Source organism: Dromaius novaehollandiae, chromosome 21 (assembly GCF_036370855.1).
Source record: "Dromaius novaehollandiae isolate bDroNov1 chromosome 21, bDroNov1.hap1, whole genome shotgun sequence".
NCBI classification, from domain to species: Eukaryota; Metazoa; Chordata; class Aves; order Casuariiformes; family Dromaiidae; genus Dromaius; species Dromaius novaehollandiae.
Window position 1 is genome coordinate 406570 of NC_088118.1, and position 26905 is coordinate 433474.

Sequence of the window (26905 nt, forward strand, 5' to 3'; positions counted from 1 at the left end):
AGTTACAGGAAATAGTACGCAGTAACCTTAAGAGAAAGAATAAATGACGCTGTAAGTAACGCATTAGTAAATGTGAGCACCGTCTGTGGGCAGCACATGGCTCGCTTAGTTATGATGGCAGCAAATAAGATGACCGGAACACATCAGACGTGGGAAGACTGAGCAGTGAGAAGGGAGCTGGGTTTCTCCAGCAGAGCTCAGGGAGTCAACACACCATCAAACCAGTCAGTAGATACGTTTGTCCATTATACGCAGCAGGGCAATAACATGCGAACGGTGCGTTTTGTCACCCTTATGTAAATCTGCATAATTCAATGTTATCAGCACATGCACATTAACGTAATTTTACGCCAGTGGTGCTACAGGAGCGGTTCTGCAGTGAGGGGAGGTCCCCGTGGCGCAGACCCAGCGCTCGGCCAGGAGGTCCCGCGTGCAGGCACCAACGCCTGCCTCAAACGTGTGTCTGAACGCTGGTAAGAGTTTCTTCCATAATAGCTTAGCCACGTGCTGGCATCCTCTGAAGTGACGTGATTCTGAATCTGAATTTCTTTTCTCTTTGTTAATCTTTCTTCCACGCTCTCGTCTTTCGTATCGCATTTCCTGCGTTTCGCACTGCAGCAGCACGCAGACCCTCGGGGTCACGGCTGTTTGGCAGCAGTCGTCTGCTCAGTGTCGTGTGTATTCGCAGTTTAAACCCCTCGTGCCTGTCGCTTTGGGATGGGCTCCCCGACCCCTTCACTCCCGCCACTCGTCCAGGGGCCGAGCGCACGGCCGGGGAGCCGTTTCCAGCCCACAGCCCCCCGGGGCCTTTCCTCCCTTGGCTGCGGGTGCACCACGTGCGCGGTATCGCTTTCACCTCTGAAGCCGCAGTACTGCACTTGCACGCGGCTTCCACCGTGCTCGGGGGCAGCGGGGGCAGAGGCGGGGTAAAATCTGTTGGCGGTCGCAGGGCCCAGGGCAGAGCGGGTGGCAAGTGCAGCCCGGGGGGGCACGCCCCCCCCCCCCCGGGACAAGGTGCAGAGGAAGTCAGTGATGCAGTGCTCCACCTCCGCGGCTGGCTGCCTGAAAACATCCTCCTTAACATCTCCATCTCGGCGACGCCGAGGCGCCGGGCTTCGCTCCTCGCCCTGCCGCGCGGGCGGCTTGGTGCCGCGGCACACGTGGGGCGCGCGGGACGAGGCGCGGCGCCTCCGCCCCCGAAGCCGGGCACGCGGGGCGAGCTCCCGGGCCTCCCTCTCCCTCGCCGCTCTCGCGGGGCGCCCGAGGGCGATGGGGAGGAGGACGGCACCGTCCTCGGGGCAGCCGCCTCGCTGCTCACGGCTGCCCCGAGGCGATGCCCCGCCGGGCCAGGGCCGCGGCTCCCCTCGAGGGAGCGCCAGGAGCGGATAACCTGGGCTGGTGCTCACCGGGGCGACGCCTGCTCCGCCGAGCATCCCTCCCAGCACAGCGGCTCCGCTGCAGCCGCGCTGGCACGCGCGGAGGGCACGCGCTGCAGGCGCCAGGCCATTCGGTCTGCTCACACGGAGCCAGAGCCCTGCCCAAAGCAGCCCGGGTGGGGATGGGACGCCACGCTGCTCGCCTGGGCTGAGCTTTGCACACCAGGAATCTGCTGCTACAGCCGTCCTGGGACGAAACACCCATTTCCCAGAGCAGAGAAGTTATCTTTATTACGGCAGAACGCTGGGCTTTTCTTTACATCGCACGGCAGATCGTTCGCTGCTGTCACAGCGCTAGACAAGCTGCCGCTAAGTAACGTCACCCTCCGGCCCTGCGGAGCGGCCGCCGAGGCAGTGCTGTCCAGCGCGGCCCCAACCGCCACCCGAGCCAAGGCGAGGGCTGAAGGGGAGGAAGAGCAGCCGCAGGTCACTGGGGTTAACGCAGAGCGTAGGAGCCGGAGCCGGAGGGCAACAGTCACGCAGACCGGACTTCTGCGTTTCCTCAGGCATCCTGAACATCTGGCACAGCTCCAGGAAGTTGCCCGAACCGGGGGGGTTTCTGGTAAGCCCATCCCTCAGCACAGCGCTCTCCAGACCCTGCCAGGTTGTTCTGGCCTTGGGGCCCCAGGAAGGCAGCCGCCAAGAGCCCGCGACGTTTGCTCGGCCCAACTGATGCGTGCTTTGGGGCGTCTTTGTCACAGATCAAAGGAACCATGGATTCCCCAACTTTACCTTAAAACTCAACTTACACCACTTTAAAACAAGGACGATCAAGCTAGATACTAATCTTCACATCAAATAGGTCACTCTATGCTTGGAGCTCATTTGCCTTGCAAATACTCTATTGTTACATGCTGGGTCCCTCCCCACTCACTTAAATGACTAACTCCACCCCAAAAAAGAAGAACTTTTGCCGAAACTGCTGGAGGAGAGAGATCCTGCCCCTGAAACCATGGGGCCTGTCAGCTACTCCTCAGAGACCTACGACTTGGTGAGTTGGACCTGGTTTTGCTCATGCGAGCGGATAGCGGGGGGAGCAGGCAGCGCTGGGTGGGCTGGGAGACCCGACTTTCTGTGTGTCCATCCTCTGCCCCGTCCTCTGAGAAGAGACGGAGCTGGAGCAATCACGCCAACGCGGCTGGACCGCACGTCCCCTAATCCTGCACCTGACCGATGAGGGGACTGCAAGCAGCAACGCTGTGTTTGTGGCGAACTGGTGTAATGTCGTTATAGCTAGTGTGGCCCTACGATACTGCCCCGTGGGAAGCTGCATGGCTGCTGGGACCACGCGTTTAACGTGCTTTCGCGAGTGCTGAGCCCGAGCCCGTCCTCACACGGGGGCCAAGACCGCAGCCCCCGTGGGAAGGGCCACGGGGCTCGCGCGGGGAGCGGGGCTGGGCCCTGCGCTGCCAGCCTGCCCGAGCGCGCTTCCTCGGGATCCCAGGGAGAAAGCGGTCTTCACCCTCTGCCACCTCGCTCTTTGCGCAGTCATGCACATCGGCACGGTGTGGGCGTAGAACACTCGAATTCTGAGTCGGGAGCGCTTTGTACCAACTTTCAGTGGCATAAATGACTGTGCAGAGTGCAGAGCCCTGGAAATCTCATGTAGTATCTTTAAATAACAGGAATAACAAGGCAAGCCACAGTGATATCTCTGTGCGTGTGAAAAGCCTCTGTGCGATGGTACACGCTCCTGCCCCTGCTTCCTTTCTCCATGAGCCGGCTGCCTTAGACCCTGCTGGAGGAGGAATACACAGTACATGTATGAGAGAGGAACTTTAAAGAGGGGAAGATAAACTGAAAACGTTTCTTCTAATCGGGACTGATGACACCATATCATCTGCCCCGTAGTTCTCTCCCCTACGTTTGTCAGTGACAGACACCAGCTGTATCTTTTAGAGCATGTCATGCCATCCAAGGGGAAGTCCACAGCAGTGCTATCATTAGCCCGGCTTTCAAATGTTGCAGCTCAGAGCTTATATCTTAATACAGTGGCTCTCTGCAGAAAACCTCAGTTTTTGTTTAGTTTCTGTTAAAAGAAAGAAGCTAGACTTAATTTTTCCCAGTTTTTCTGTCCCTTCTTTTTCTCACACGTCAGGGAAGAGAGAGAAGATGGGAGAGGAAAAAAAAATCCCTAAACCCATCACTTTTTCTGATTCACGCTGTCTAAAAATCCTTTGTGAACAATTCTTGTTTCCTTGTTCTCTGCGGAAAACACTTCTCACTGAGCTCTGCTGAAGTTCAGTGGCAGCACTAATGCTTGGCGAGGGGTTAAAACCAAGTTCACTTTTTCAGCTCCGTGTTGGTTCGTTACTTCCTCTGGACTCTCCATTGGAATCTATCCTATTAACAGAAAATCAGCCGAGATTCACTGTGCTGCCCAGCTGTCTTCAGCACGTCACGGGCTGAAAACCAGCAGCTGCTTGTGGCAAAACTATGTAGTTTTTAATGCAGGGAAATTAAACAGTGCTGGGATTTGTTCTTTGTGTACAATGCTTCCCCAAACCCTCGGTTAGCAACTTTACCTCCACCGTAAATCATTCCAAGTTATGAGAGACCCCACCTGAAAGGAGGAATTCAGCTAATCTGGGGGCCGAGGGTGAACAGTCATGTGCCGCACTAAGCACATTTTCACATCTTTCCTCAGCACTCCTGTGGCTGGGCGTTTGCGGCACGCGTTTCCCACCTCCCCGGGTTGGCTCCCTCTCTGGAAGAGGCTCTTTGGGTCGCGCGCGGGCGATGCCACGTTTGCTCTGGCGGTGCCGTACGTTGCCCTGCTTGTGCTCTGGGGTTGCAGCAGCCGCCTGCCCTGAGAGATGGGCAGAAAAGGCTCCTACCTGTTGTATCGGGGCCGTGAAATAAACCTCCTCCGCGCATGGCTCCCAGCACGCACAGCAAGGGCCTAGCCTAAAACCTGCCTCTCTGCAGGACCAATTTTCTATGTAACGTTGTGGAAATGTAACATACCAAAAAGCGTAACTCCGTTTCTCTGTAGAAAAAAATCTTTGCCAGTTTAACCTTCCTCAGCTGCACATTAGGGAATCAAACCGCAGAAAGACTGCCGAGATCTCCCCAACGTACCGTGAGGTGCTGAAGGTCAATTTTTGTTATGGTAGGACCTACGTGACTCAAGAGCCGCGAGGGCACTTGCATTTCAGTAACGTGGCACTTCAACGAGCTTTGCTTCTGTACATCGGTTTCCCTTAGTTCAGCAGCCAGAGAGGCGAGGGGCAGAAACTCTGCCGGTACCTTGCAGCGTTCTGGGCTGGCGGGGGAAATTTCAGTTTCAATTCTTTGGGAATGAAATATGCTCCTCCAGGCCCTGGCAGGGACTAGAAGGGAATGACTCGCATGGACAATCCCTAATAGCGTACAAGGTGCTTCCCTTTTACAGCCGACTGCTTTGGTTGTTGGCAGTTGCAGGGAACTGAGAAAAGCAGCTGACGTTCAGAGACCTGACTAACTCTGAAGCGTGGGCGGGAGGGAAGAATGGGATCCCTGGACAAGGAGCAGGGAGGGATGTACTTCCCACTGCTGTGGCTCCTGGCGTACGCTGTGCTGCTCGGTTACAGGGAAAGGCTCCGCTTTATCTTCCCCCTCACGTTTCTGGCTGCTCTTGCATTGCAGGAGACCTGTGCAAAACCTGCCTGCATGCACGCACTTCCCTTCTCCCACCCTAGACCAGGTCTCTGAAGATGCAGCAAGTGGCAAGCGCAAGCAGCCGCCGCCGTCCGCTTCCAGTCCTAGCAGTGGGGCTCAGAGCAGCGTGCCCCAAAAGCCTTGGCTCGTCACGTTCGACATAGCTCCTGTCGCTCTGATCCCTGCCCTGCCCATCGCAGCCTGGACGCTTGCTTTTTGTAGTCTCGTATTTGTCTCCAACTATAGTCTCTGTCCGCTCCCACCCACACTCGCTGCTCGGAGATGCACATGAGAGGGCGTCTTAGACACAGCTCGGCGCGCGTTTCCCCTGCCCGAGGCGAGTAGCTTACCGTAACAGCCCTACCTGTCATCTTATCAGCAATCAGATGGTGGCTGATAGCGGCACTGAGCCGCTGCATCTCCAGCTCTGACTACGAGGTGGTGATGAAAAACGCTCCCCAACCGACGCCGCTTAGCTCTCTGCGCACTGCCCCTTACCTACAAAAATACCTGATGCACAGCAGGCACCACGCCAGCAACCGACCCAGCAGGCCCAACCGCTACCCATCTTTTCCTTTTTCCCTTTAAACGTGAACCTTCTGACCTCTCCCCAACGAAATTACCCATTCGAGCACACATTTCCTTCAGTGTTTTCCCGCGTGGTCACCCCGAGTCCGGAGCAATCTCTGTACCAAACTGCAGAGATTTCTGGTTTGAGGTTGTGTGCGGCCGGGGGGGGGGGCGTGGAGAAGGCCCTCCAGCGGCACGTGGCCGCGGGCTGGCTGCATCCACAGCACCGCCAGCGCAGAACAGCTGTTCTTGCACGTGGCCAAGGACGCTGAGAAGCGGGAGCCCCCGCCGCGCCCAGGACGGCTCTGCCAAGGCAGAGGTCACGTACCTGCGGGATCGCTGAGAAAGTCCTGCTTCAGACCCAAGGGTCTTGCCCTGGCCAGCACATCACCGCATCTCTGCGTGCACTGGTATCTCCTGACACAGTGTCTAGGTGGGCGCTGGATAGGAAATGCTTTCAAGAGAGGAAGAAAACACATTGGGAGGGATTTCTAAAGGCTTTTTTTCTTCAGCACTAACCGCCAGTCTTCAGAACCACAAAATAAACTGGAAACAGAGCTATTCTTTGTGCGTACGGCTGTTGCTCGCCCCAGGCTGCAGTCCGGTTGTCCCTTTAGAGGAAGACCACCTCGGGCAGTTGGTCTGAGACACCGCGGAGGGCAGGGGGAGGTTTCCTGGCCCCCGAGAGAATCGACTCTCACCTTTCAGGAGGAAGGGCCGCGGTACCGCAGCGCAGCGAGCGCGCCGAGAGGCGCAAAGCCAGCAGCAGAAGGGACCCCGGCAAGTCCACGGGTGTCTCGGCAGCCGGCTGCACCTGGCTCAGCGCGCTGTCTCTGGTGAAGGCAGAGAGTAAGAACTGGGGAAGCCTATCTTGTGCTTTCCCCAGGGGCTTGGGCTTGCCTGCCTCCCACCACCCAGCGCCAGGGGCTGCCGGAGCCAGCCGCATCTGCTGCGCGCTCGGGAACGCTCGGCGGCCGCCGCTCCCCTGAACGCGCCCAGGCACCCCCGAGGCACGTCAGCGGCCTTGGCAGAGCAGCAGCTAGAGACGGGCGCTGCCACACTGCGAGACCATCCCTCCCTCCAGCCCAGCCAAGCGCCTGCGGAGGCCTCTGACGGGGGGCGGGGACCGCCGCCTCCTCTTCTTGCTGGGGCAGCGCAGCACTCGAGGCTAGTCACTCCCCTGGCTTGCCAGCACATGGCGGTGGGGGGGGAAAAGTGATCGTAAATAAATAAAATTAGCTCTAAAACTGCTTAAAGCGGGGCTAATATTTTTAGATGGGAACTTTGGCTGCTGGGGGAAGGAGCAGCAGGTGCAAGCGGCTACAGCTGGCAGTGAAAGGCATGAAAGCAGCGAGCAGGGACTTCCGCTGTGGTCGAGGCTGCAGCCTCAGCGCCGGTCTCCGGCGAGGCTGTGGGCGGGGAGCTCACGGTAACTGCCGAGGAGCCCTTCCCATTTTGTCAGTAATCTCCGCGCTTGCCACGAGCCCCCCGTGCTGCTTTCTTCGCTGCTGGGCTGTCGGAGCCCTGTGCTGGCGCTCGGCTTCCGCGCAGCGCCTGAGGGCAGCCGGGGCCCGCCCGCCGTTGGGGTGTCCCCCCTCGCGGGGCTGCCAGCTTCCCGACCCGCGCGTCCCGGCTCAGCTCTGGGCACGGGCCGCTCGCCCGGCCGGCAGTCACCCCGCGCCCGGCGCGAATCGCGCCTGCAGCAGCTGCGTCGCTCTTTCCTCGCTGGGGATCGACCAGATCCCTCCCTGCGCTGTTGGTGACCGCGGCGTTCACCAGCAGCACAGGTTTCTCTCCCCGGCCTCCGTCCGCCACCTCCGCGGCCCGCGAGGCGCCCCGGACGCGCGGCCCAAGCCGCGCTCCCACACCTGCCCCAGAAGGTCTCCGAGCGTGCGGAGAGCGATCCCGGGGCGCCGGCACCGCCGCTGTCCCCCGCGGCTCCCCGGGGGCCGCGACGCCGAGTCCCCAGCTCCGCTCGGAGAGGCTGCGGCCAGGCTGCCTCGGAGAGCAGCTACCGGGGCCAGAGACGGGCAGGAAGAGGGAACGGCGGGCAGGGACGGCGAGGCTCCGGGTGCCCGCGCCAGGCACGCACCGTCTGCGCCGCAAACAGGCGGAAGCAGCAGGGCAGGGATAAAGGGAGGGGTCCGCACCGTGCAGCAAGGCACCTGCCAGCTCAGCAGAAGCCAAAGACGAACCGCTCGTCTACCCGGCTGCCAGAACCTCCCAAAAGGTGTTAGCTAGGAACTAGAAACCGAGCAGCAGGGGATAGGAGCAGCCCCGCTTCTAGGAACCAGACCGCCCTGCCCGCACACCAGTGCTCTGCGCGGGGCTGGGCCCGGAGGGGCCTCCCAGGTCCCCGCGGAGAGGGCGGGCACCACCTCCTCCCGTGACGGGCGAGTGCTGCCTGTCGCCAGAGCCGGGCCGCGGGAGCAGGGGATGCTCTGCTCCAGGACAGGCCGCCCGTCCCGCCAGGCGCAGTCGACGGACCGGACCTTTTCTGCGCAGAAACTCCCCTGCTGTAACCAGACTCTCTCTCTCTCTCTGCCCCCCCAGAGCCAGGTGGAGCTGAGCGGTTACTACGAAGCTGACAACACCACCCCTTCTTTGGACGGCTACTTCTGCTTCAACCCAGCCTCCTCTGTCGTCGGCAACCAGAGAGACCCTTTCAGAAAGATCTTCATGCCCCTCATCTATCTGCTGATGTTTGTGTTGGGGACTGCGGGCAACGCCCTGGTCCTAGTCATCCTGGAGAGGTTCAAGCGCTCTCGCACTACCACCGAAAACTTCCTCTTCCACCTGACCCTGGCCAACCTGGTACTGCTGCTTACCTTCCCCTTCAGCGTGGTGGAGAGCCTGGCCGGGTGGGTGTTTGGGACTTTCCTCTGCAAGATCCTCAGCGCCGTCCACAAGATCAACTTCTACTGCAGCAGCATGCTGCTGGGGTGCATCGGGGTGGACCGCTACCTGGCCATCGTCTACGCCATCCACACCTACCGGAAGCGCAGAGCTCGCTCCATTCACCTCACCTGCGCGGGCGTCTGGCTCTGCTCTGTGCTCCTGACCTTACCCGATCTCATCTTCATGGAAGTCTGGACAGACGAGAGCAATCGCAGCATTTGCTATTTCCCAGAGGTTGGCATCCACGGCAACAACGCGTGGCTGGCGACCCGCTTCCTGTACCACACCGTGGGCTTCTTCGCGCCCCTGCTGGTCATGGGTTACTGCTACATGGCCATCGTGAGGACCCTGTGCCAGTCCCAGCGCCTGCAGAGGCAGAAAGCCGTCAGAGTAGCCATTCTGGTGACCGGCGTGTTCCTGCTCTGCTGGAGCCCCTACCACATCGTCATCTTCCTGAACACGCTCGCCAAGCTGGAAGCCTTCAGCAAGAACTGCCTCCTGGAAGACCGGCTGGACACGGCCATCATGGTGACGGAGGCCGTCGGCTTCACGCACTGCTGCCTCAACCCCCTGCTCTACGCCTTCATCGGCGTCAAGTTCCGGAACGACTTCTTCCGCATCCTGCAGGAGCTCAGCTGCATAAGCCAGGAGACCCTGCAGGAGATTCTGGAGGTGGCGAGGAAGGGCAGCGGCATCGAATCCGACAACACCACCTCCATCTCCACTTTCTGACCGCGGAGGGCTGAGCGCGGGGTGGAGACGGCCTGGGTCGTGCCTTCCCAACGGCACGCGTGCTGCGCTCTCAGCCCTGCGTCCCCACCACTTTATTTGCTCCCCAGGAAGCTGAGGTTTAACAGCCACCTAACGCCCAACTTCTGCCAAACGCTCCCTGGTTCAGCGGGTTCAAGCGCGCAGAGAAATCTGCCCGGCAGCTCTTGGCGAACGCTGGCTCTGTCTCGCGGTCCCTCCGGCAGGGCTGGACGACCCCGGGCAAGTTAAACCCGACCCGGCCCCTCTCCCTGGAAGAACTGACTGCGGGACCCTGCGCGCACAGCCGGACGCCGGGCTGGGCCGGGGGGAGCAGCGAGAAGGACCAGCCGGGGAAAGGTGGGCGTGCGTCAGCCAGCGAGGACCGAGAACAGCAGCATTGCACCCGCTCGGGTCCTCGGAGACGCGCACAAAGGAAGCAGTGCGGGTCGCTTACCGCAGGTAGCCGGAACGAGGGACGCGGGTAGGAGCAGAGGGGGACGTAGAGCTAAGGCCAGTAATACGGGCGGACGGTGCAGGACAGTCCCTGGCTGGAAAGTTGCTCCTCCCGCTGCGGGGGGTCCCCCCGTCCGGCCCTGCTGCACAACAGCCCCCGGCTGTGGCACACCGCTCTCCCAGCACGGCTCACGCCAGCAGGCCCTGCCGCCCACGCAGGGATTCGACTGCCGCGGACCCTTCTCCTGCTGCCAGCCGCACCTTGTCCCGCTTGCTTTCCCTGTCCTGCTGCTGTTAATAGCTGCAGTGAGCGGACTTGCTGAAGCGAGTGCCTGAGTATGCAGAGGTTTTCTTTCAAGGAAGAAAATACTGTCTGAACAGATGGCTTCGGTCTTGCGACGGGGCGCAGAGAAGATGAACCACCTACCTCTGCGAGGCTGAAGGTGTGACGTTTCTTTTGCAGCAGGTCGGACAACTCGCGTGGCTTCTGAGAGCGAGGAGTGCCATTACCCCCGAGTAAGGCAGACCGCAGGAGGAAAAGAGCCAATCTGCATCATTTCTGTTTGTTTTTCCTGGCAGAGAGGGAATGTAACATTTTGCTTTGCTTCGCACTGTGCTTTCAGATACTCTTGCTCTACCTGCATCTGTAAAGGCTTTTAGAAGTTTATAACGCGTTCAGGTTTACACAGAACGAACTTGGGCACTGATCTTGCCCTGAACCGTGGGTATTGCGACTGCCCAGACCAGGGCTGCTCCATAACAGCTTGCTCCAAAATGAGAGCGGCAGTTTTACGCCATCATAAATTTTCCCACTGCAAGCTGGCATACCGGGCAGACTTGCTTAGCCGGCTGCTCGCTACCAGGTGTTGTCACAGCAGTGCGTGTACAGTGCTACTTCCTTACGTTTTCTCCTTATCTAAACGTTACTTTGGCCCAAACTGTGCTATAGGTACAAACCTTCACGCTAGCGTGAACCTGACCACAAGCACACTTTAAAAGCAGCTCTGCAAGTCACCTCACCTTTTAGGCAAAGTCAGAACAGTATTAATTCTACAGCTGCAGCAAGACTGTTGTGCTAAACATCACTTCTGTAGCTCAGCCTACTAACAAAATGCTCACTTACAGCCTCACTTTGCCAAATCCCAGGGCCCTCTAGAGAGACTAATTGTTATGTGAGGAGTCGCGTTTGACCTGTCCAGCTCAGGAGGGGATCCGAGCAAGCTGCTGACAACCTCTGATGTGAGGAGAAAACTCTCCAAATTTAAGGGTCTTACACAAAGCAGGGACAGTCCACCATTTCCTGCAGCGCTGCACCTTCGATGCTGAAACCTTCGGGTGATGGTGGCTGTGGTCGTCCAAGCACGCGTGCACAGCAGAGGAGGAAAAGCCCTTTGAAGTCAGTCCTTTTCACCTCTGCGTTAGCACTGGCCAGGGAAGCAATTGCAGATGTCTTGTAAGCGCCTCGCTCACCACCCCCGGTTCAGACGGGAATTGTGTCCACATGCAAATGGTACTGAAAAAACGATCAGTCAGATTGTAAATTATTACAGTGTCTGTGAAGTAAGAGGGAAATTTGCACACAAAATACGGGTGAACGGGTTACGCATCTACTTTTCCTGTAGTTCTTAGTACTGGCATCGTGGTAAACTTCTAAGTGATCTACAATAAAGAGCTAAATAACGTGTTTTCTCTTCTCCCCGTGTATCACGCTCGCGTGCAGTTGGCTGCAGTTGTCGCTTTGGAAGGGAAGTGCAGCACAGAGCACAAGTGGGTTGGTGGCACCTCCCTGACAAGCGTGCCCGTTCGCACCCGGAGACCACAGACCTCGTGCGTTTACGTAAGACTTCCTCAGACTTCTGCTCATCAGCGCTGCAGGAGGCTCCGCTAGGTGAGAAGACAGTCAGGACCCGTATTTAGCGCTCTGCTTTACAGAGACTCTTCCTCTAACTGCAGCACTTCCTACCGCAGTTTTACAGCGTCTACTAACCGTAGCGAAAACCTACCTTTAACTAGGGCTTGGATTCGCCGGCCTGCGGCGAGGCGAGGCGCAGAGCCGGGCAGATGCTTCGGCGGCGGAGCGCAGCAAACTGCACAGCGACCCGGGAGCGCGCGGGAGCCTGCGGAGCGCCGAGCCTCCCCGCGCGGTTACGGGAGAAGCGGGCACGCAGTAAAAGGCTCACATCCACGGCGCTCTCGTTAAGGTCCCTGAGACGAGACCACGTCTTAATTCTCGTTAACAAACTCCTATAACGCGCTACGATTCTCCTCTCTGCCCTGGACTCCTTAAGGAGCAGCCGGAGATGTCTCCTGTACGGAGACGGTAAGGCAGCAAGGGGACCTCTCCCACAGCTTTCCGCTCCGCAAACCCCGCCGCGTCTCCCCGGGGCTTCAGGCACGTCGCACGCCGTGGCCCAGACTCGGCTGCCGCAGCAGGCAGCCCTGCTGCCCGGCTCGCCCGCCTGAGCTGCCGCAGCCCCCGGACCACGGCCCGGCTCCCTCGCGGAGCTTTTCCCACCTCCAGACCCCAGCCCAGCCCGGCGGTGCGAGACAGGGAGGCTCTGCGCCCTGCAGCAAGGGGCAGCGGGCACCAAGCGACAGGAGCTCTGGTGGAGCCCCTGCGGGGAGTGGGGAGGTGCCGGGGGCTCGTGCCAACCGCGGTCCGCAGTTCCTGCCCACGCGACCCCAGGCCTGGGCGACGGTCTGCAGCCAGGGCTGGAGCAGCCAGGCCAGGGAAAGCCCCGAGCCCCCTGAAGGCTGCCCCAGGGAAGGGGTCCCAGAACGCCTCCCGCCGCAACATGACGCTCCGTGTGTTTCCTGTGGCACAACCGAGACTCGAGAGAAATAACTGGAGCGTTTCAGCAGAGCATCCTGCTACTCACCATCGTCACGTGGCCCCGGCGGGCAGTGAAGCATGCATGAACGAGTGCAAGCCAGGGAACGCATGAATGAACGCGTGCCTGGGAGTGCTGCGTGGAAGGGGCTCTCCCCGCGCCCTCCCACATCTTCTGGCAGCTTTAACATCCCCTCTAGCGTGACTCAAACACGGTTTCACTTTCCTCATCAAGAAAAAGGGCCGTTTCCTCACCCCGGGCTCCCAGAACCAAACAACCGCTCAAGCACCTCAGTGTCCGTACTACCGACTGCCCCATCTTCCTTGTTTTGAGCACAGGTGGCTCTGGACCTACCGCACTGCCACGGCCCATGTTTTCAGGTCCTGGGCAGCGTGCAGGATAGGGCAAGTCCTGCAGGAAACTGTGGCAGGACTTGCGAAATACAACTCACACTTCACTCGAGACGGCTCTCGCAGCCTTCTGTCACTAAAAATTCCCCACAAACATAACCCCAGTTCACCGGTTAGCTGGAAACAACATGATGCAAACAAAATCTTCCTACAGCCACAGCAAACACAACATCTGCATCTCAGCGAGGCCAAAGGACAAAGCAAGGGGCTGGGGGCGGCGGAGCCCCAGGGCTCCAGCGCGGCGCGTGGAACAGCATCACCATGCAGCAAGGTGCAGCGGCTGACAGGACGACAGCTCCTCTCCCATTCTGCTCAGCCCCTGAGCAGGCACCGTATTTCCCTGGCCTCTGGATGCTGACAGGCCCGACCACGTAGCAGAGCTGCATGAGCCGGGCTAGGTCTGTTAGACTCGAATTAGTCAGCGCGGCACCAAGCCACAAGCTCTGGTTTCGAGTCAGGAGGGCCTCAGAGGTCAGCGCTTCGGCAGCGCCTCGTGCACTTCGGCGCGCACCCGGCAGAGGCTGAGCGGCTCGGCGAGCGCCGCGTGCCGCTGCCCTGACTCAGGCAGAGCAGCACTGCAGACCTGGCTTTGTTTCCTGCCGTCTGGCACCCTCGCACCCCCTGAGAAGCCTGGCCTGGAGCAACTTGTACTCAGCTCACAGTTTGTCTCCTGGGGTTACTGACCAGCTACCCGTATCTTCTCGTCTGTTCTGACTTCCCGTTTACTTGGTGCAACCAAAAGCCCCATGCGCCTGCTGGGCCACACGCCAGCGAAGCTGCCTTGCTCCGGCTGGGTACCTGCCACCCTCGCCCCTTCGGTGCAGGGCAGCTGCGGCCTGACGAGGACTCACCTGGGCCCGGGGAGCGCCTCTGCGGGGACTCGCTTCCCCTTCCCCGGGAGCGCGTCCAGGGCATCTCGTCTCCGCTGCTGGTGCCGCCAGCCCTGGCCTGCAGCTCCCGTGGCTCCTGGTGAGCACTGAGCGGCCTCACGGTGGTCACGCGCAGCTGCTCACAGAGCGCAGGCATCCCCGCTCCCCGAGGAGCCCACGGCGTCTCGGGAAGAGCAGGAACGCTCCTTCAGGCGGAGGCACGCAGCAGCTGCTGGAGAGCTGCAGCAGCCGCGACCGGAGCAGCACTCGCGCCTCAGCCGGGCCCGTCTCGTCACCCATCCCCGCCGGAGCGCTGGCGGCTCTTGGGGAGCACAAGCGGCTGGGAGCCGGCGTGCTCAGGAACAAGCGGAGAGACGGGATTTACAGGGAGGAAGAAGGGACCGGCGGCAGGCAGGAAGCGAAAGGAGGCCGTTTCTCTCCTGGCTGTTACTTGTTTGCAGCCGGTTAAAGCAGATGAACCACTTCAAGGCACAGAGGCCAGCGCAGGCGCTGGCGCAAGGGCGCAGGAAGGTGCAGCCGGCACAGCCTGGCCGCGCGGCCCAAGCTTCTGAGCACGACGCGGTAACGGCCCGGCGGAGCTGCGCGGCAGGGCCTTGTTTGATCCTGAGGGAGCCAAGCCAGCACGCAAACAGCTGGAGAGACGCAAAGCACCCCCCCTTCACGGACCACAGCCGGCACCCAACAGCGAGCGCTGCTAAGAACAGACGCTGCCCTGACTTTCACAGGAAGGAAACTTCGGCTGCAATAAAATCTCAGCCCGGCGCACGTCAGGATAACTTGGGCCCAGACAACCTCTTGCTCCTTCCGGAGAGGCCCTCGCCTCTCAAAGCCCGCTGCTTGCGCTGCAGCCGGCTGCGCGCTCCCGGTCGGTGCCGGCCCGCTGCAGGGGATGCTGCCCGAGCGCGCAGAGAGCAGGCTGAGCGCGCCGGCCTGCGAGCCCGGAGAGAATCGCACGGACCACTGGAGACAGGCGCAGGGATCAGGTTTTGAAATTTGTCTTTTTAATAAAAAGGCACCTATAAAACAGGTCAATACATTACAGGCAGCACAGATACCCAAAAACAAGCCTAAAAATTGTTTCAAATAAAAACCAATAAGATGTCTTCACATATTGTATTTATATATTTATATTTATATATATATTTATATAATGGTACAAAATGACTGGGGAAGTTTCTCCATGGGATGACAGAGAACGGGTCAGTCACCATTACCTCGACGTGAAAGCTAATTCCGGGTGTGTGATCGTTTGACATTTTGAAAGATGCAGTTTCCCAATGTTTACCTTTTTTTTGGAGCAGGAAAAACACCGTGAAGTCATGGCTAAAACATGGGCGAACCTTTTTACTGTGATTAGGCGGAGTCAGTACACAGAACTCAAGCTTAGAAGCCGAGCAATAAACTACAAGACACGAGACTAGACGCAGCTCACGGCGGCGGGCAGCTGGCCGACGGCGAGCTCTCTGCCCGGGTCTGACAAGGGTCGGCTGTTACCCCGCTTCCAGAGACGCTCCTGCTGCATCGCTGTTAGCAGACACGGTTGGGAGCGGTGCCCAGGGCAGAGGGATGTCACCCAGCACGTCCTTTCCCTGCCGTTCAGCCGTCACAGAACTAGGGGCAGGGCTGGCTCCAGGGCAGCGGGACTCTGCCCAAGAGCCCTATCTGCTGCTCTGAAATTAGGTCAGGATTTCCCTTTTGCAGCCGGGGCTGCTGAATTAAAAGGCTCAGCTGCTTCTCACTCACTCGCCACCGCGGGACAGGTCCTCCTCCTCCTCCTCCTCCTCCTCCTCCTCCTCCCATGAGGCAGAAACAGCAGCACGCTGCCCCGAGCCTGCGAACGAGCAGCACCGACCTCCCTCTCCCTGCACAGAGGGGTACCGAGCCTGCAGGCTCCGGCCGACACGGCGACAGCGAACGGCTGCTGCCCCAAGGACGACGGGAAGCCCCAGGCAAAGTTCTCAGTGGGGCTGCGCGAAGGGACAACAACGGGACAGCAGCTGTCTACAGACAAACAAAAAACCCCATTTTTTAATAGAAAATCTTATGGCTTAAAATTAACCGAGTCTAGCTGGTGGGCGATGGACAAGGTTGGGGGCTGGCACTGGTGCTTCACTGCTTACAAGGAAACACCAGCAGCCAACGTCCCAAAGTGCAGCCAGGAGAAGCCAGGGCCTTTCAAGCAAGTCGAGCCTAGAAAAGGCTACGTCTGCTCACGCCAGCTCCTCCCACGCGAAGCACACGCTCTGAGAGGACGGAGCACACAATGTCAGGTCCAAAGCGGGCTTATTTAGCCTGGGCTGAGGATTATTCCTCTTGGCCCTAACTGCCAAGGCAGGGGACAAGCACTTCCCAGGGTTGTTCCTATTTCCCCGCCTTTGACAATGTTACTCAGTCGCACTCTAAGCACCAAACCACACAAAGCAAGAGACCAGAGTGACATCCCTCCTTCGATCTGGACTCACACTTCCCACCCCTTAACGCGCTCTACACAACGCCCCAATACTTCAAGATATTCCCAATTAGACTTTGTGGCTCCATCTTGTTACCAGTCTGATCCACACAGCCACTGAGATGACACTTCAGCACCCGCTGGCCTTTCCAACAGCTTGCGACGCGATGAAAAGCTTCGCCCTTCCCTCCCTCCTTCGCTACGTCCCTTTGCGAAAGCCCTCTCCTCCCTGCGGTAGCAGGAAGGGAAAGGTGAGCTCTGCTACAAGAGAGGTAGCGTGCTCAGCCTGGCTTTGCAGAGCTCATCTCCAGCTGGTGCTCATCTGGCAGCCGCACGCCTTGTTCGCAGTGGGACGCCCACCGGGCTCCCCATGCCGCAACGAGGTCCCTGCTGCAATCCAGAGGCGCTGCGCGTGCAGGAGGGAGCGCGCGCGTTTAACTCCTCAGTCCCTTCAACGAGTAAACTCTGGAAAACCCACCAGTGCCGTGCGCAGAAGACCTGGCGGGGCGGCAGTCACCACCCCGGGGGTGCAGCACGCCCAGAGAAGCCCGAGGCGATCAGCGGCCGTGCTTGGGCCAGCCGAGGAGCCGGGGCGGAAACGCAAGCTTGGCCTCTTCCCTCAGCAACGCGGAACAGCCTGCGGAGAGGCTGGCTCACGACTTCCAGCACCACACGACCGACGCTGCACCAAACAACTCTTACACCGACACGCGGTACAGCACACAGGGACAGGCTACCTTCCACAGCCGGACCTCCGCTGCACGGGGCAGGGCTGCTGCAGGTAGCTCAGGGCAAACCGTGCAGCCTGCCCCCGGGACCCCGGCAGACCGCTGCAAGGGGATGCGCCGCCCTCGCCCGACAAAACACCTGGCTGCTCCGATGACCGAGTTCCCGCCTTGCTGCCGCAAGCCGGCTGCATCCCGCGGGCAAGCTACACGGCTCGTGAGCACACACGGCGCGCGGAGGACAGACAGGGGCGAGGAAGACGCGGAGACCATTCGGTGGCAGCAGCAGGGACATGGGGTGGTGGCCTAGGGCGACGGAGGGGAAAAGGACTGGGGTAGGAAGCCTGCGAAAGAACCGGGTTCCCGAGAAGCCTCTCCTATAAGCACAGGACTGAATCGTCCAGGTCATCTCAGCGCCTGCCCGTCCCTACACACCGCACCCCTGCCCACAGGACACACAGCACGAAGGGAGAGGAAGGGGACTACAAAGAGCCGCTCATCGAGACCTCCAGGCCCAGCAAGCTGCTACCAGCAGAGACCAGATCCTCAGCGTTTCTCTAGCCACACGGCTGGCATCCTCCCTTTCGCAGCCACAGCAGCTTCCCCACGGAGCAGCGACAGCTGCATCCCGAGAAGCGACTGCCTCTGCCCTGCCGAACCATCGCTACTGCAGCGACGTTTCACCGGGACCACAGCTCCGACCTTCCCGACGGTCCTCCGGGGCCGGCAGGTCTGGAACTCAGCACAGCCTCCACGGGGCCTAAGATCTGCGTGGAACTACGCACCCCGCACCGCAGACTGCTTGGATGCGTGAAGGCCACCGGCTCGACAAGGAATTGCTCTATAATGGGATCTCTCAATGCCCTGCACGCCTTGGGGGATCCTCCTGCCTCCTCCAAGGAGAGTTTTGAACCCTTGTACATCATCTTCCTTAGCTTATTTTTTGTTTTTGTCTCTTTAAAACATGTTTTGAGGCTTCTATTAAAACACAGAAATACAGAACAATTAAAAACCAGCACAAGTTTTGCCTTTCCCAGCGACCTATTTACAGCTAGTTCCAAAAACCTTCTTGCACATTTTGGTTGCCAAAAAGAAAAAAAAAAAAAAAGAAAGAAAAGAAAAAGAAAAAAAGAGAGAGAGAGAAAAGGGGAAAAAAAAAAGAAAACTTTACAAACTGCCACAGGGTTGGAAGTCCCTGGTCACCACTCAGGTTTCAAAATTAACAGCCCCACTCCCCCGTCCCTCCACCCCCTTCCCCCCAAAAAAGAAAGGAAAAAGAAACCCAATTCACATCAAGTTTACTGCACATCTGGTTTTCTGTATAGAGGCAAATCCGATATGAAAAACATCCTCCTTGGCATCCTCCACTGGCATTGGCCCCCAACCCTCCCCCACAGAAAGGTTTAAAAAAGTTTGTACAATCAGCCCCTGGCCCTCCCCGTCGCGGTGTGCCAGCCGTGGTTAGAAAGGCAGGTTTGCCATGTTCCCAGGCCCAGGGATGTAACTCATTTGGCTGTCCAGGGAGACGCTTCTCTGCCTCATCTGGTGCGTGACCATCAGGTTCTGCTGGGGCGGGGGCCCCATGAGCGAGCCCTGGGGTGACATCATGTGTCCTGTCTGCGCATACATCTCCCCTGACACGGACATGCTCCTCTGCTTGGCCTGCATCAGCATGAAATTCTGCTGGGCCATCAGACTCTGCTGCGGAGACATCATGCCCTGGTGCATGCTGTTGCCCATCATGCCTTGCTGGGGCGGTATGCCTGTCCTGCCCAGCATGGGCACTGGTCCAGGATGGCACATGGGCATGCTGAGCCCCCGCTGCACACCCGGCTGTCCTGGAAGGCTGGGGGCACTCATAGCCGGCCGCACGGCGGGCTGGTCAGCCATCATGTTCTGCAGGTTCATGAGGTGGAGGTTGGAAGGCTGCGATTTGGGCGCTTGGCTGTCGCTCTTGGGGAAATACTGCAAGGTGCTGCTTGGCTTCTCTGACGGGATGATCCTGGACAAGTCGAACTCGGGGATACCCGTGGGCGTGGGGCGAATGACCTCGCTGAGCTCGGGGTCATTCAGCACGGAGGCCACCCCGGGAAGCACGGGGGGATAGGGCTCTCCAATCCGAGGAGGGATGTTCTTGCCCATCATGTGCTGCTGAGGGGGCATCTGGCCGGGCTGCTGGGAGGGAAGGTCCTCGGGCGGCAAGGGCATTCCTGGCGGGTAATGCTGCTGCATCCCAGGGCCGCCCCCGCCTCCTGGGGCCATGGGCATAGCTCCTGCGGGAGACTGCATGGCACCGTGGGGCTGCTGCATGCGGGGGAACACCAGCTGGTTGGAGGGAATCATCTGCGAGCTGTTCGGCACGGGGCCGCACTGCTGGTTCAAGGAGTCCTGGGGCCCCGGGGGCAGCATCATGGGGTTCTGGGGGGGCACGCCCGCCCCCGGTGCACTGGGGTGCATAGGAATGTTGGAGCCCAGCGGGTTGGGGGACGACATCATGGAGGCGGGGGGCGGTTCGTGGGAGAGAGGCTGCTGACCGGGCAGGTTCATGCCCATGGGGCTCTGGGAGGACCCAGGCCCCACCGAGTTCAAGTGCAGTTGATTCGGCTGACTCCCTGTCACACCTAACGAGAGAAAAAAGGAGAGGAGAATTAGCTTTCTGCCCACACACCTCTCAAGGCTGAAAAGTCCACACCCCACAAAGCCTGCCCAGCATTTCCGCTCAAAGAGCCCTGAGCTCAAAGCGAGATTCACAGCAAGGGGCTGCCAGAAGGGTTTGCAAAGCGCCAAGACCAGAGAGAAATGCCCCAACTCCTGCTCCCTGAGCCTGAGAACAGCAGTAAGCTGTTCCGGCTCCATCTGCTCCCGGGCTGTCAGACAGGACTGCCTGCCGCGGAGAGGCGGTTAGGACGTCAAGGCCTGACTTGCAGCAGCGCAGTTGCGGGGATGCTACCCGCACGCACGGCTGAGATACACGTGGAATTGTAGTTCTTGTAGCCCACTAATTTTAGAGTCCCAGCTGGTTCTGTATGTCCGGACAGCCCTACAGGGAGACGAGAGGATCTCAGCAAGGTACTCGGTCACCCTGAAGGCACAGAGCAGCGACCCTTCCCCACCGCCTGAGCGCACGGCTAGCAATCCAGCAAGCTCCCTGTGACCACACGCCCTCGGGTGGCAAGGAGGAGTAGGACACGAGAGTCTGCAGCCCGGCACAGGCGTCGTCTGGCAGGGAGGAAAGTGCTCATCAATACAGCAGTGATCAGCCTATGCAGAGAGGTTCGGCTTAAGAGGGAGCAAGCGTATTTGCATGTTGGGTCAAACAGAGTACTTGGGAGCAAGAGAGTCAAAAAGCTGATTTTTCATTCTGAAAACCACCAAAAGTGTTTATCAGACAGCTTAAAACCCCCAAATCAAGCGGCACAGTCTGCTGGAATTCCCCTTCCCCTTTAGGCCGGTCACCAAACGATAAGAGACAATCATTTGCCTAGCTGTCCTCATCAGCGCCACCAGCTAGCGAAGCAGATCTGGCTCTCGCATACTGAAATCAGAACTGAGGAGGATTCACACTCTGCTACGACACAGCCCTGCCTGTGCAGGCACCTGGGCTCTACTCAGAACCGTCAGACTTCCAAACCTTGTTCAGAGTGTCCCTGTCCCAGCGGGCCACGTCCTCCAGAAGAAAACAGGGCTTCCAAGCAAGAGACATCTGCCTGGAAGTCCTGGGACATCTCCAAGAGCAGAGAAAATCCAGGGCCAACACATCCAAACGGGATAAAGGTAGTTGCAGGAACTTCCAGAGCTCACGCAAAGAGAGCACCCAGAACGCCAGACTGGGTCACATCTTTCTGAGCAGTGCACCCAAGCCGAAAGCTGGCAGACAGTCTGGGCAAGCAGACTACCAAGAACGAGGGCAAATTTAAGCTATCTGACCAAGAAGTCAATGGGAGAACAGAGTTTCTCATGCCTGCTCTAAGTTTGCAGCTGCCCTCTCCTCCTCCGCACAGTCCATCGGGCTGCTGAGGGCCACAAGGCAATCGTACCGCTCCAAAGCCCGGCTCCAGAAGTACATACCTGACATACTTCCAGGTGGGAGCATAGGCCTGTCTGGCAGCAGTTCGTCATCAGAGGTGGCGATGGTTTTGATGGCGTTGTGGTAAAGCGGTGTGGAGCTGGGCATGGCGTACTTGGACATCTGGGACATCATCAGCGAGAGGGGGTTCTGGGAGGGGGATGGATCTGGAGAGGAAGTAAAAGGCATATTGGGATTCATGGTGCTAGAGGTGTTACTGGCTGGTGCGGAAGAACTGCTCCTAGGCCCAGAAGGGAGAGAACCTGTAAGCAAGAGAGAGACCAGCTTAGTACCACCCGCAAACCGCAGCTTGCTCCTGTCAGACGGCAAACGCATTCTCTCCTTAGAACTGCAGCGATCAGAGGCGGCTGCAAAACACAGAGCCCTCAGGACTCTGAGGAAGAACCGTGCAGAGACCCTGCTCCAGAACCGCACCGGACTTCCATTTCAAACTGCTCCTGACCTCCCAGCTCAGACAGATCCTTCACTACCTGCGTCACAGGGGATCAGCTGAGACTGAAGTAGGAGCTGCTCTGTTTGCTATTCCGCCTATCTGAAAAGCCCTATTTGGACTCCTGGGAAAAAGGTCTACTTCATGAAAAGCGGGAGAACGTAAACCACGGGCACACACACAAGTATGAGCGTCTCCCCAAACCTGCGGGAGCACGCGGGTTAGACAGAAGCACTGTGGGGGGAAAAAGGGCCTGAAAAAAGGGTGGCAGAACCCACCGGGCAGACAGACCACTGAGAATACAGTCCCTGTAACATTCAGATACACCACATCACTCCCACGGTGTCCACAACCTGTCCTGCACGTAGGCATCTCCCCAGGCTGGTGTCTGTCACCTCTGCCGACTGTCGGGACACAAACCGTGCAGTTGTGCCAGTCGGCAATGGCTGCAAAAACACTCCGGGCTGCCTGAAGCAAGCAGCCAAAAGCAAGCAGAGGGGGAAGGAGAGCAGGGCACGTGTTTCCTAAGGTTCAGAAAGCACTAGACTGCTGCTGACAATGTGACTGCAACCAGTCTGAGCTGACTGGATTTAGGGGATGGAAACCACAGGTGCAGAAGTGGCCAGAGCTGATCCTAAGGAGCCTTTGAGTTTCTTCCAGGATCCTGGATCTCCACACACGCCAAATACAAGCATACATGCACACTCGCACGCAGGATACCAGCATACCCTGATCCAGTCCTCCCATGGAAGCAGACGAGTTCATGCTGAGGCTCTGCTTGCTCTGGTTGACTCCAGGGCTAGGCATGGTGGCTTTGGGAGACGGCACCCAACCAGGGGAAGGAACGGCCATCGAAGGAGACTTGAGGCGGCTTGGTGAGCCAGTGGGAGACCGGACGTTGAGCGAGGAGCTCATCACCTGGGGGGACTTCAGGGGCCCAGACTGGTTTGAAGGAGGCATGCTGACCATCTGCGAGGGCGTCTGCGGGGACTTGAGGTTGGCAGAGGGGGAGGTGACCAGCGGCGAGTGCACCTGGCTGAGCGTGGGGGACTTGAGGTGGCCCATGCTGGGGGAGTTCATCTGGCTGATGTTGATGGTGAGGTCAGAAGGCCGGCGGCCCAGCCCCCGGGAAGGCGCCGGGTGCATGGTGGCCAGGTTGCCCCCTTGCGCAGGGGTGGGATTGGAGGCTGGAGGCAGGGGGATGTGGCTGAGCCTGGTGGTGCCGCTGATGCTCCCCACGGGCATGGCACCCTGCTCAGGGCTGAACATGTCCGAGGCGCTGCCCATCTCCTGGGGCATGTTGGGGTAAGGCCCTTGTCCGCTTGAGAAGCCTTGCTGTCCTTGGCTGGGGAACTGGGAGGGAATCATCATTTTCTGGGGCCCGCCCAGCATTGCACCCCCATTGCCGTTCTGGGCCCTCGCCCTGGCCAGCTCCTCGGGGCTCACGCCCTGGTGCGCCATCATGTCGGGGCCCCTCATCTTCTGCGACATCATCATCTGCTGCTGTGGGGTCATTTGGACGTTGAGGTTCATGTTCATGTTCATGTTCACGTTCATGTTCATGTTGAGGTTGCTGGGGCCCATGGGCGCGTCCATGTCCCGAAGGCCCGACTGGCTCATAGGGGGGCTCAGCATCCCCCGAGTGCCCGCAAACTCCATGCCCATCGGGGCACTGCTCAGGTTGTCCCCCGTTATCTGCCCGGCAAACATGGACGGATCCATTTGCCTGTGAGCCTGTATCATCCTCTCCATTTCCATACCCTGGCTCATGGAGTTGCTGGACATCCCCATGGGCCGCTGCATCGCCACCGGGCGTTTCTCCATCAGCTGATGCCGCAGGATCTCCTCCCTGGCACGGGGATTCATGAACCTTTCAGGGTCACCTTGCCCTGACGGGTAGGGCAGGGTGCCCTGCGGAAAGGTCCCGGGGCCTCCCATAGGAGGCATATCGTCGCTCCAGCCCATGCTGGGCCTCACCGGCCTCTGCATGGCATTCATGGGCCCGAGAGCATCCAAGGGCACGTTCTGCATCCCCCCAAAGCCAGAGACTCTCTGCATTTGATTTCCAGGGAATCGCGGCCCGGGAAAGGGCGGCCCTCCTCTCAGCTGCATAGGGTCCTGCACATCTATGGGTCCCCGCAGCTGGCTGCCCATCCCTGGCGGCCACTGCTCTCCGGGCTTGCTGTGGTAGGGCGGCGGCGGCCCACGCATCATCATGCCTCCCATAGACTGTGGAATCATGATCTCCTGCATGGGCCGGCCATGGATGCTGATCTGCTCCTCTTTCCGCCGCTTCTCCTCATAGTACTCCTCCTGCAGCTTCCTCCAGGCCACCTGCTCCGGGGTCAGGCTGTCCTGGTTCAGCCTCTGCATCATCAGGTTCATCTGCTGCCCTATGTCAGCACTTGGGTGATGAGGGACTTCGTGTTCCAGGCTGGGGCCGCCCAGGCTCTGTGTCTGGGAAATCATGGACTGCAGGGGTTCTTCGTACTTCTTCATGCTGGCGGGGGGCGCGGGGGGCTGTGCAGGGGCGGCCTGTGGCTGAGGGGCAGGTCCGCTCTCGCCTGTGCTTTGGCTGGACTTCATGAAGGGCTCGGCCTCCCCGCTGCGCAGCAGCAGACGTTCAATGTCCCGCAGGGTCTGCAGGGAGCGCTCCCGGTGCTCCAGCTGTTCCTTAGAGAGCCCTTCTGAGTTCAGGGGGTTCCTGGAGCCCAAGCCTGCCTGCCCGTTCCCCGGCATCCCCGAGCCCGGGCCTTCCCCCAGGAGGCCGGAGCTGGAAGCGGCAGAGGAGTCCACTTGCCCGGGCTGCATGGTGTTGGCAGAGGCGGTGGGTGCATTTGGGTGGTTGCTCCCAGGCTGGGTGCTGCTGCTGCTGCTGCTGTTCCCCAGAGAGTTGGGAGTCAAATCCCTCCGGACATCCTCGCCTGTCCCTTCTTGCGGCAGGGCACTGGGCGCGGGCAAAGCTGTCTGGCTGATGGTCGGGGGCGCAGGCGGAGGCTGCGGCGGGGGAGGCTGCGGCTGTGGCTGACTAGCTTGCGGTGCTGGCGGCTGGGACTGCGGAGTGTTGGCAGCAGGCGGGTTAATCGGTAGCTGCTCAGCAACCCCCAGCACTTTAGGAGCTGGCGCCTGACAGAGAAAGGGGAAGCCAAAGTGAGCAGGAAAACCTCTAGGCAGGTGTTCTTCCCTCCACCCTGCGGGAGACCACTGTATCCCAGAAACATGCCACATGGCGGTTCTGCCTTCATTCCTTGTGGGGAAGAAGCAGGCCCTGTTGCATGTCCCGGGTGCCACGGAAATGCACAAGTGGGTGTTCTGCCCACATGCTCGCAGGGCCACAGACAGTGCCCCCATCCCAAATTTAGCATAGCTGACAGCAGCCAGGAGTCACTCCAAAGAGGTCCTGCAGAAAAGCGGCTTCTCACACCACTGAAAGGGGACTCTGACAGGCCCTCCCTTCACAGCCGAGCCAGGAGGTAGGGTGAGGACGGCCATGTCAGAGCTGAGCGGACATCGGTCAGCAGCGTGTGCCGACAGCAGCATTTGGTTCACAGCTGGTATACCTGGTCTAGCTTTGCCCGTGGGACGTTCTGCTGATGATAGGCCAGAATGGAGTCAGCTCGGCCCTGCAAGACAGCTTCTGCGGCTCTGGGGAGAGAACACAGACCGCTCAAGAACAGACAAGCGTTGTGTCCCATCCCCTCCTCCCAGGCCCCAGGCCCGCCTCCGCTTTTCGGTCCTGCGGGAAAAGGGGAATATCCTCAGAGACTGCCTATCGGTCCTGTTCGGGCCCCGGGGAGCTTCCCCAGTTGAAGATCAGTTGCCTTAGAACTTCCTTTTTCCCACGTCCTGTGCTGGGCTCTCTGCTCTGCGCCTGCTGCTGCACGCTGCCCTGAGGCTGTCTGTAGCCGAGACGCTCTGGGACCCACCACACAGACTCTGTGATGCAGCAAAGGGCTCTGAAACTAAGTGGTCTACGTACGGCTCCACGGCTGAGACCACGCAAGGCAGGAGAGGGGAAGGGAGCTGAGAATGCCGGTTGTTGCAGGGCAGTCCCCACGGCTCCCCAACCCCCTAGGTGCTTCCAAATCAGACCAGCAGTCCACACTGCTCCGGACAAATCCTTTAATTAGATGCTGACAAGATAAATTCTGCAGTGCTCCGTGCAGAAAGCCGTGATGGGCACTGCTGGGAGGAAACGTGCGTTTCCGACAGAGTTCATCCATCAGCAGTAGCTGCCGGCAAACCTCCTGAACCTGTTTCAGGACCAACCTGAGCAACCTCAGTTGCTCAGTGCAACTGAAGAGGCACAGGGCCTGCCCAGATCTCCTCTAGTCAAGCGCAGTGTACAGCGGGCAGCTGTGACAGGTCAGTCCTACCAGCGGAGGACGGACAGGGTTTACTGCTTACGTGTTAGCAAGGTGCGTGGTAAAGACGTAAACGAACTGCGAAGGCTGCTTTCCCGTTCCACCGCCTCCGCCTCCTGCACCATCCGGCCGTAAGCCCGGGGCGGCACCATGAGGTGCGCTGGAAGAACTGGTCTCATTCAGGTTTGGCAGCGGGTTGGACCCTGGACCAAGCTGCGAGGCTGTGGACATCGCAGGATCTGCTACATTACAATCTGTGGGAGCACAGGGGACAGAAGTTACTGACAACCAGCAAAGCGGGAGAACCCGAGCAGCCTCTGCAGAACAGCCTTGCCGTCTCCACCGGGAGAATTAGCAGGCGGGATCAGGGCAACCAGAAGGCCGGGTAGCAGGGCCTGCAGCCGCAGCAGAGCGAGCAGTCTTCTCTGAACGGCGGCCGCGGCAGCGACCTGCGGGGACGGCAGAGCTGGGTGCGACAGAGGGCTGCGCTGGGGTGCCAGGGCGCTGCTTCCGAAAGGCGCTTCCCGAAGGCGGAGGCAAGGCCGCTGCCTGCCCGGCGAGGGGCTGGGGCTCGGCGTGCCCGACGCCGGCAGATGGCAGCAGCGAAGCAGCAGTCCCCAGGAGCCCCAGGGGCCCAGCTCCCCGTCCCCCCTTCAGCACAGGGTGGCCCGTCCCGTCTCCCTTCCCACAGCCATAGCCGCAGAAACCCAGGTGGCAGGGGAAGGGGAGACGCTACTCACTGCAGCGATAATTATTAATCATCATCAATTACTTAATAATATCCCTAATTAATATTAATAAGCACTGTAATTAACAGCAGCATTCAGCACTTCCCTGTTGCACAGCCCCTTGCACGCGCACAGGCTCTCACAGGCACGCACCGCGCCCCACCAAGCCAGTCCTGCTCGCTGTCCTGCAAGCCCCTCGCCGAGGACCTCACCGCAGACCTGCTGAACGCCTACACCAGCGGTCA

At 59.4% G+C, this 26905-nt stretch overlaps 2 protein-coding genes across 4 annotated transcripts in view; one reads left to right on the forward strand and one right to left on the reverse strand.

The window, feature by feature from the left end:
* The first annotated feature begins 1814 nt into the window (after positions 1–1814).
* LOC112991630 (C-X-C chemokine receptor type 5) lies at positions 1815–12069 on the forward strand. Its single transcript, XM_026114272.2, has 2 exons — positions 1815–2427; positions 8199–12069. Exons 1-2 carry the CDS (start codon positions 2389–2391, stop codon positions 9273–9275), a joined length of 1116 nt encoding a protein of 371 aa, XP_025970057.1. The 5' UTR covers positions 1815–2388; the 3' UTR covers positions 9276–12069.
* Positions 12070–14856: 2787 nt separating this feature from the next.
* The window catches only part of LOC135330454 (B-cell CLL/lymphoma 9-like protein), a 100146-nt gene continuing 88097 nt past the window's right edge, over positions 14857–26905 (reverse strand). For 2 of the 3 annotated variants that reach the window (XM_064524111.1, XM_064524112.1), the window contains 5 exons: positions 25976–26186; positions 25129–25213; positions 22297–24694; positions 21120–21380; positions 14857–19672 (listed from right to left, as the gene is read on the reverse strand). In XM_064524111.1, coding sequence (XP_064380181.1) covers positions 18513–19672; positions 21120–21380; positions 22297–24694; positions 25129–25213; positions 25976–26186 — 4115 coding nt within the window. In that variant the 3' untranslated portion in view covers positions 14857–18512. The remainder of the gene's footprint in view (positions 19673–21119; positions 21381–22296; positions 24695–25128; positions 25214–25975; positions 26187–26905) is intronic. The other variant, XM_064524113.1, reaches the window with a different exon arrangement.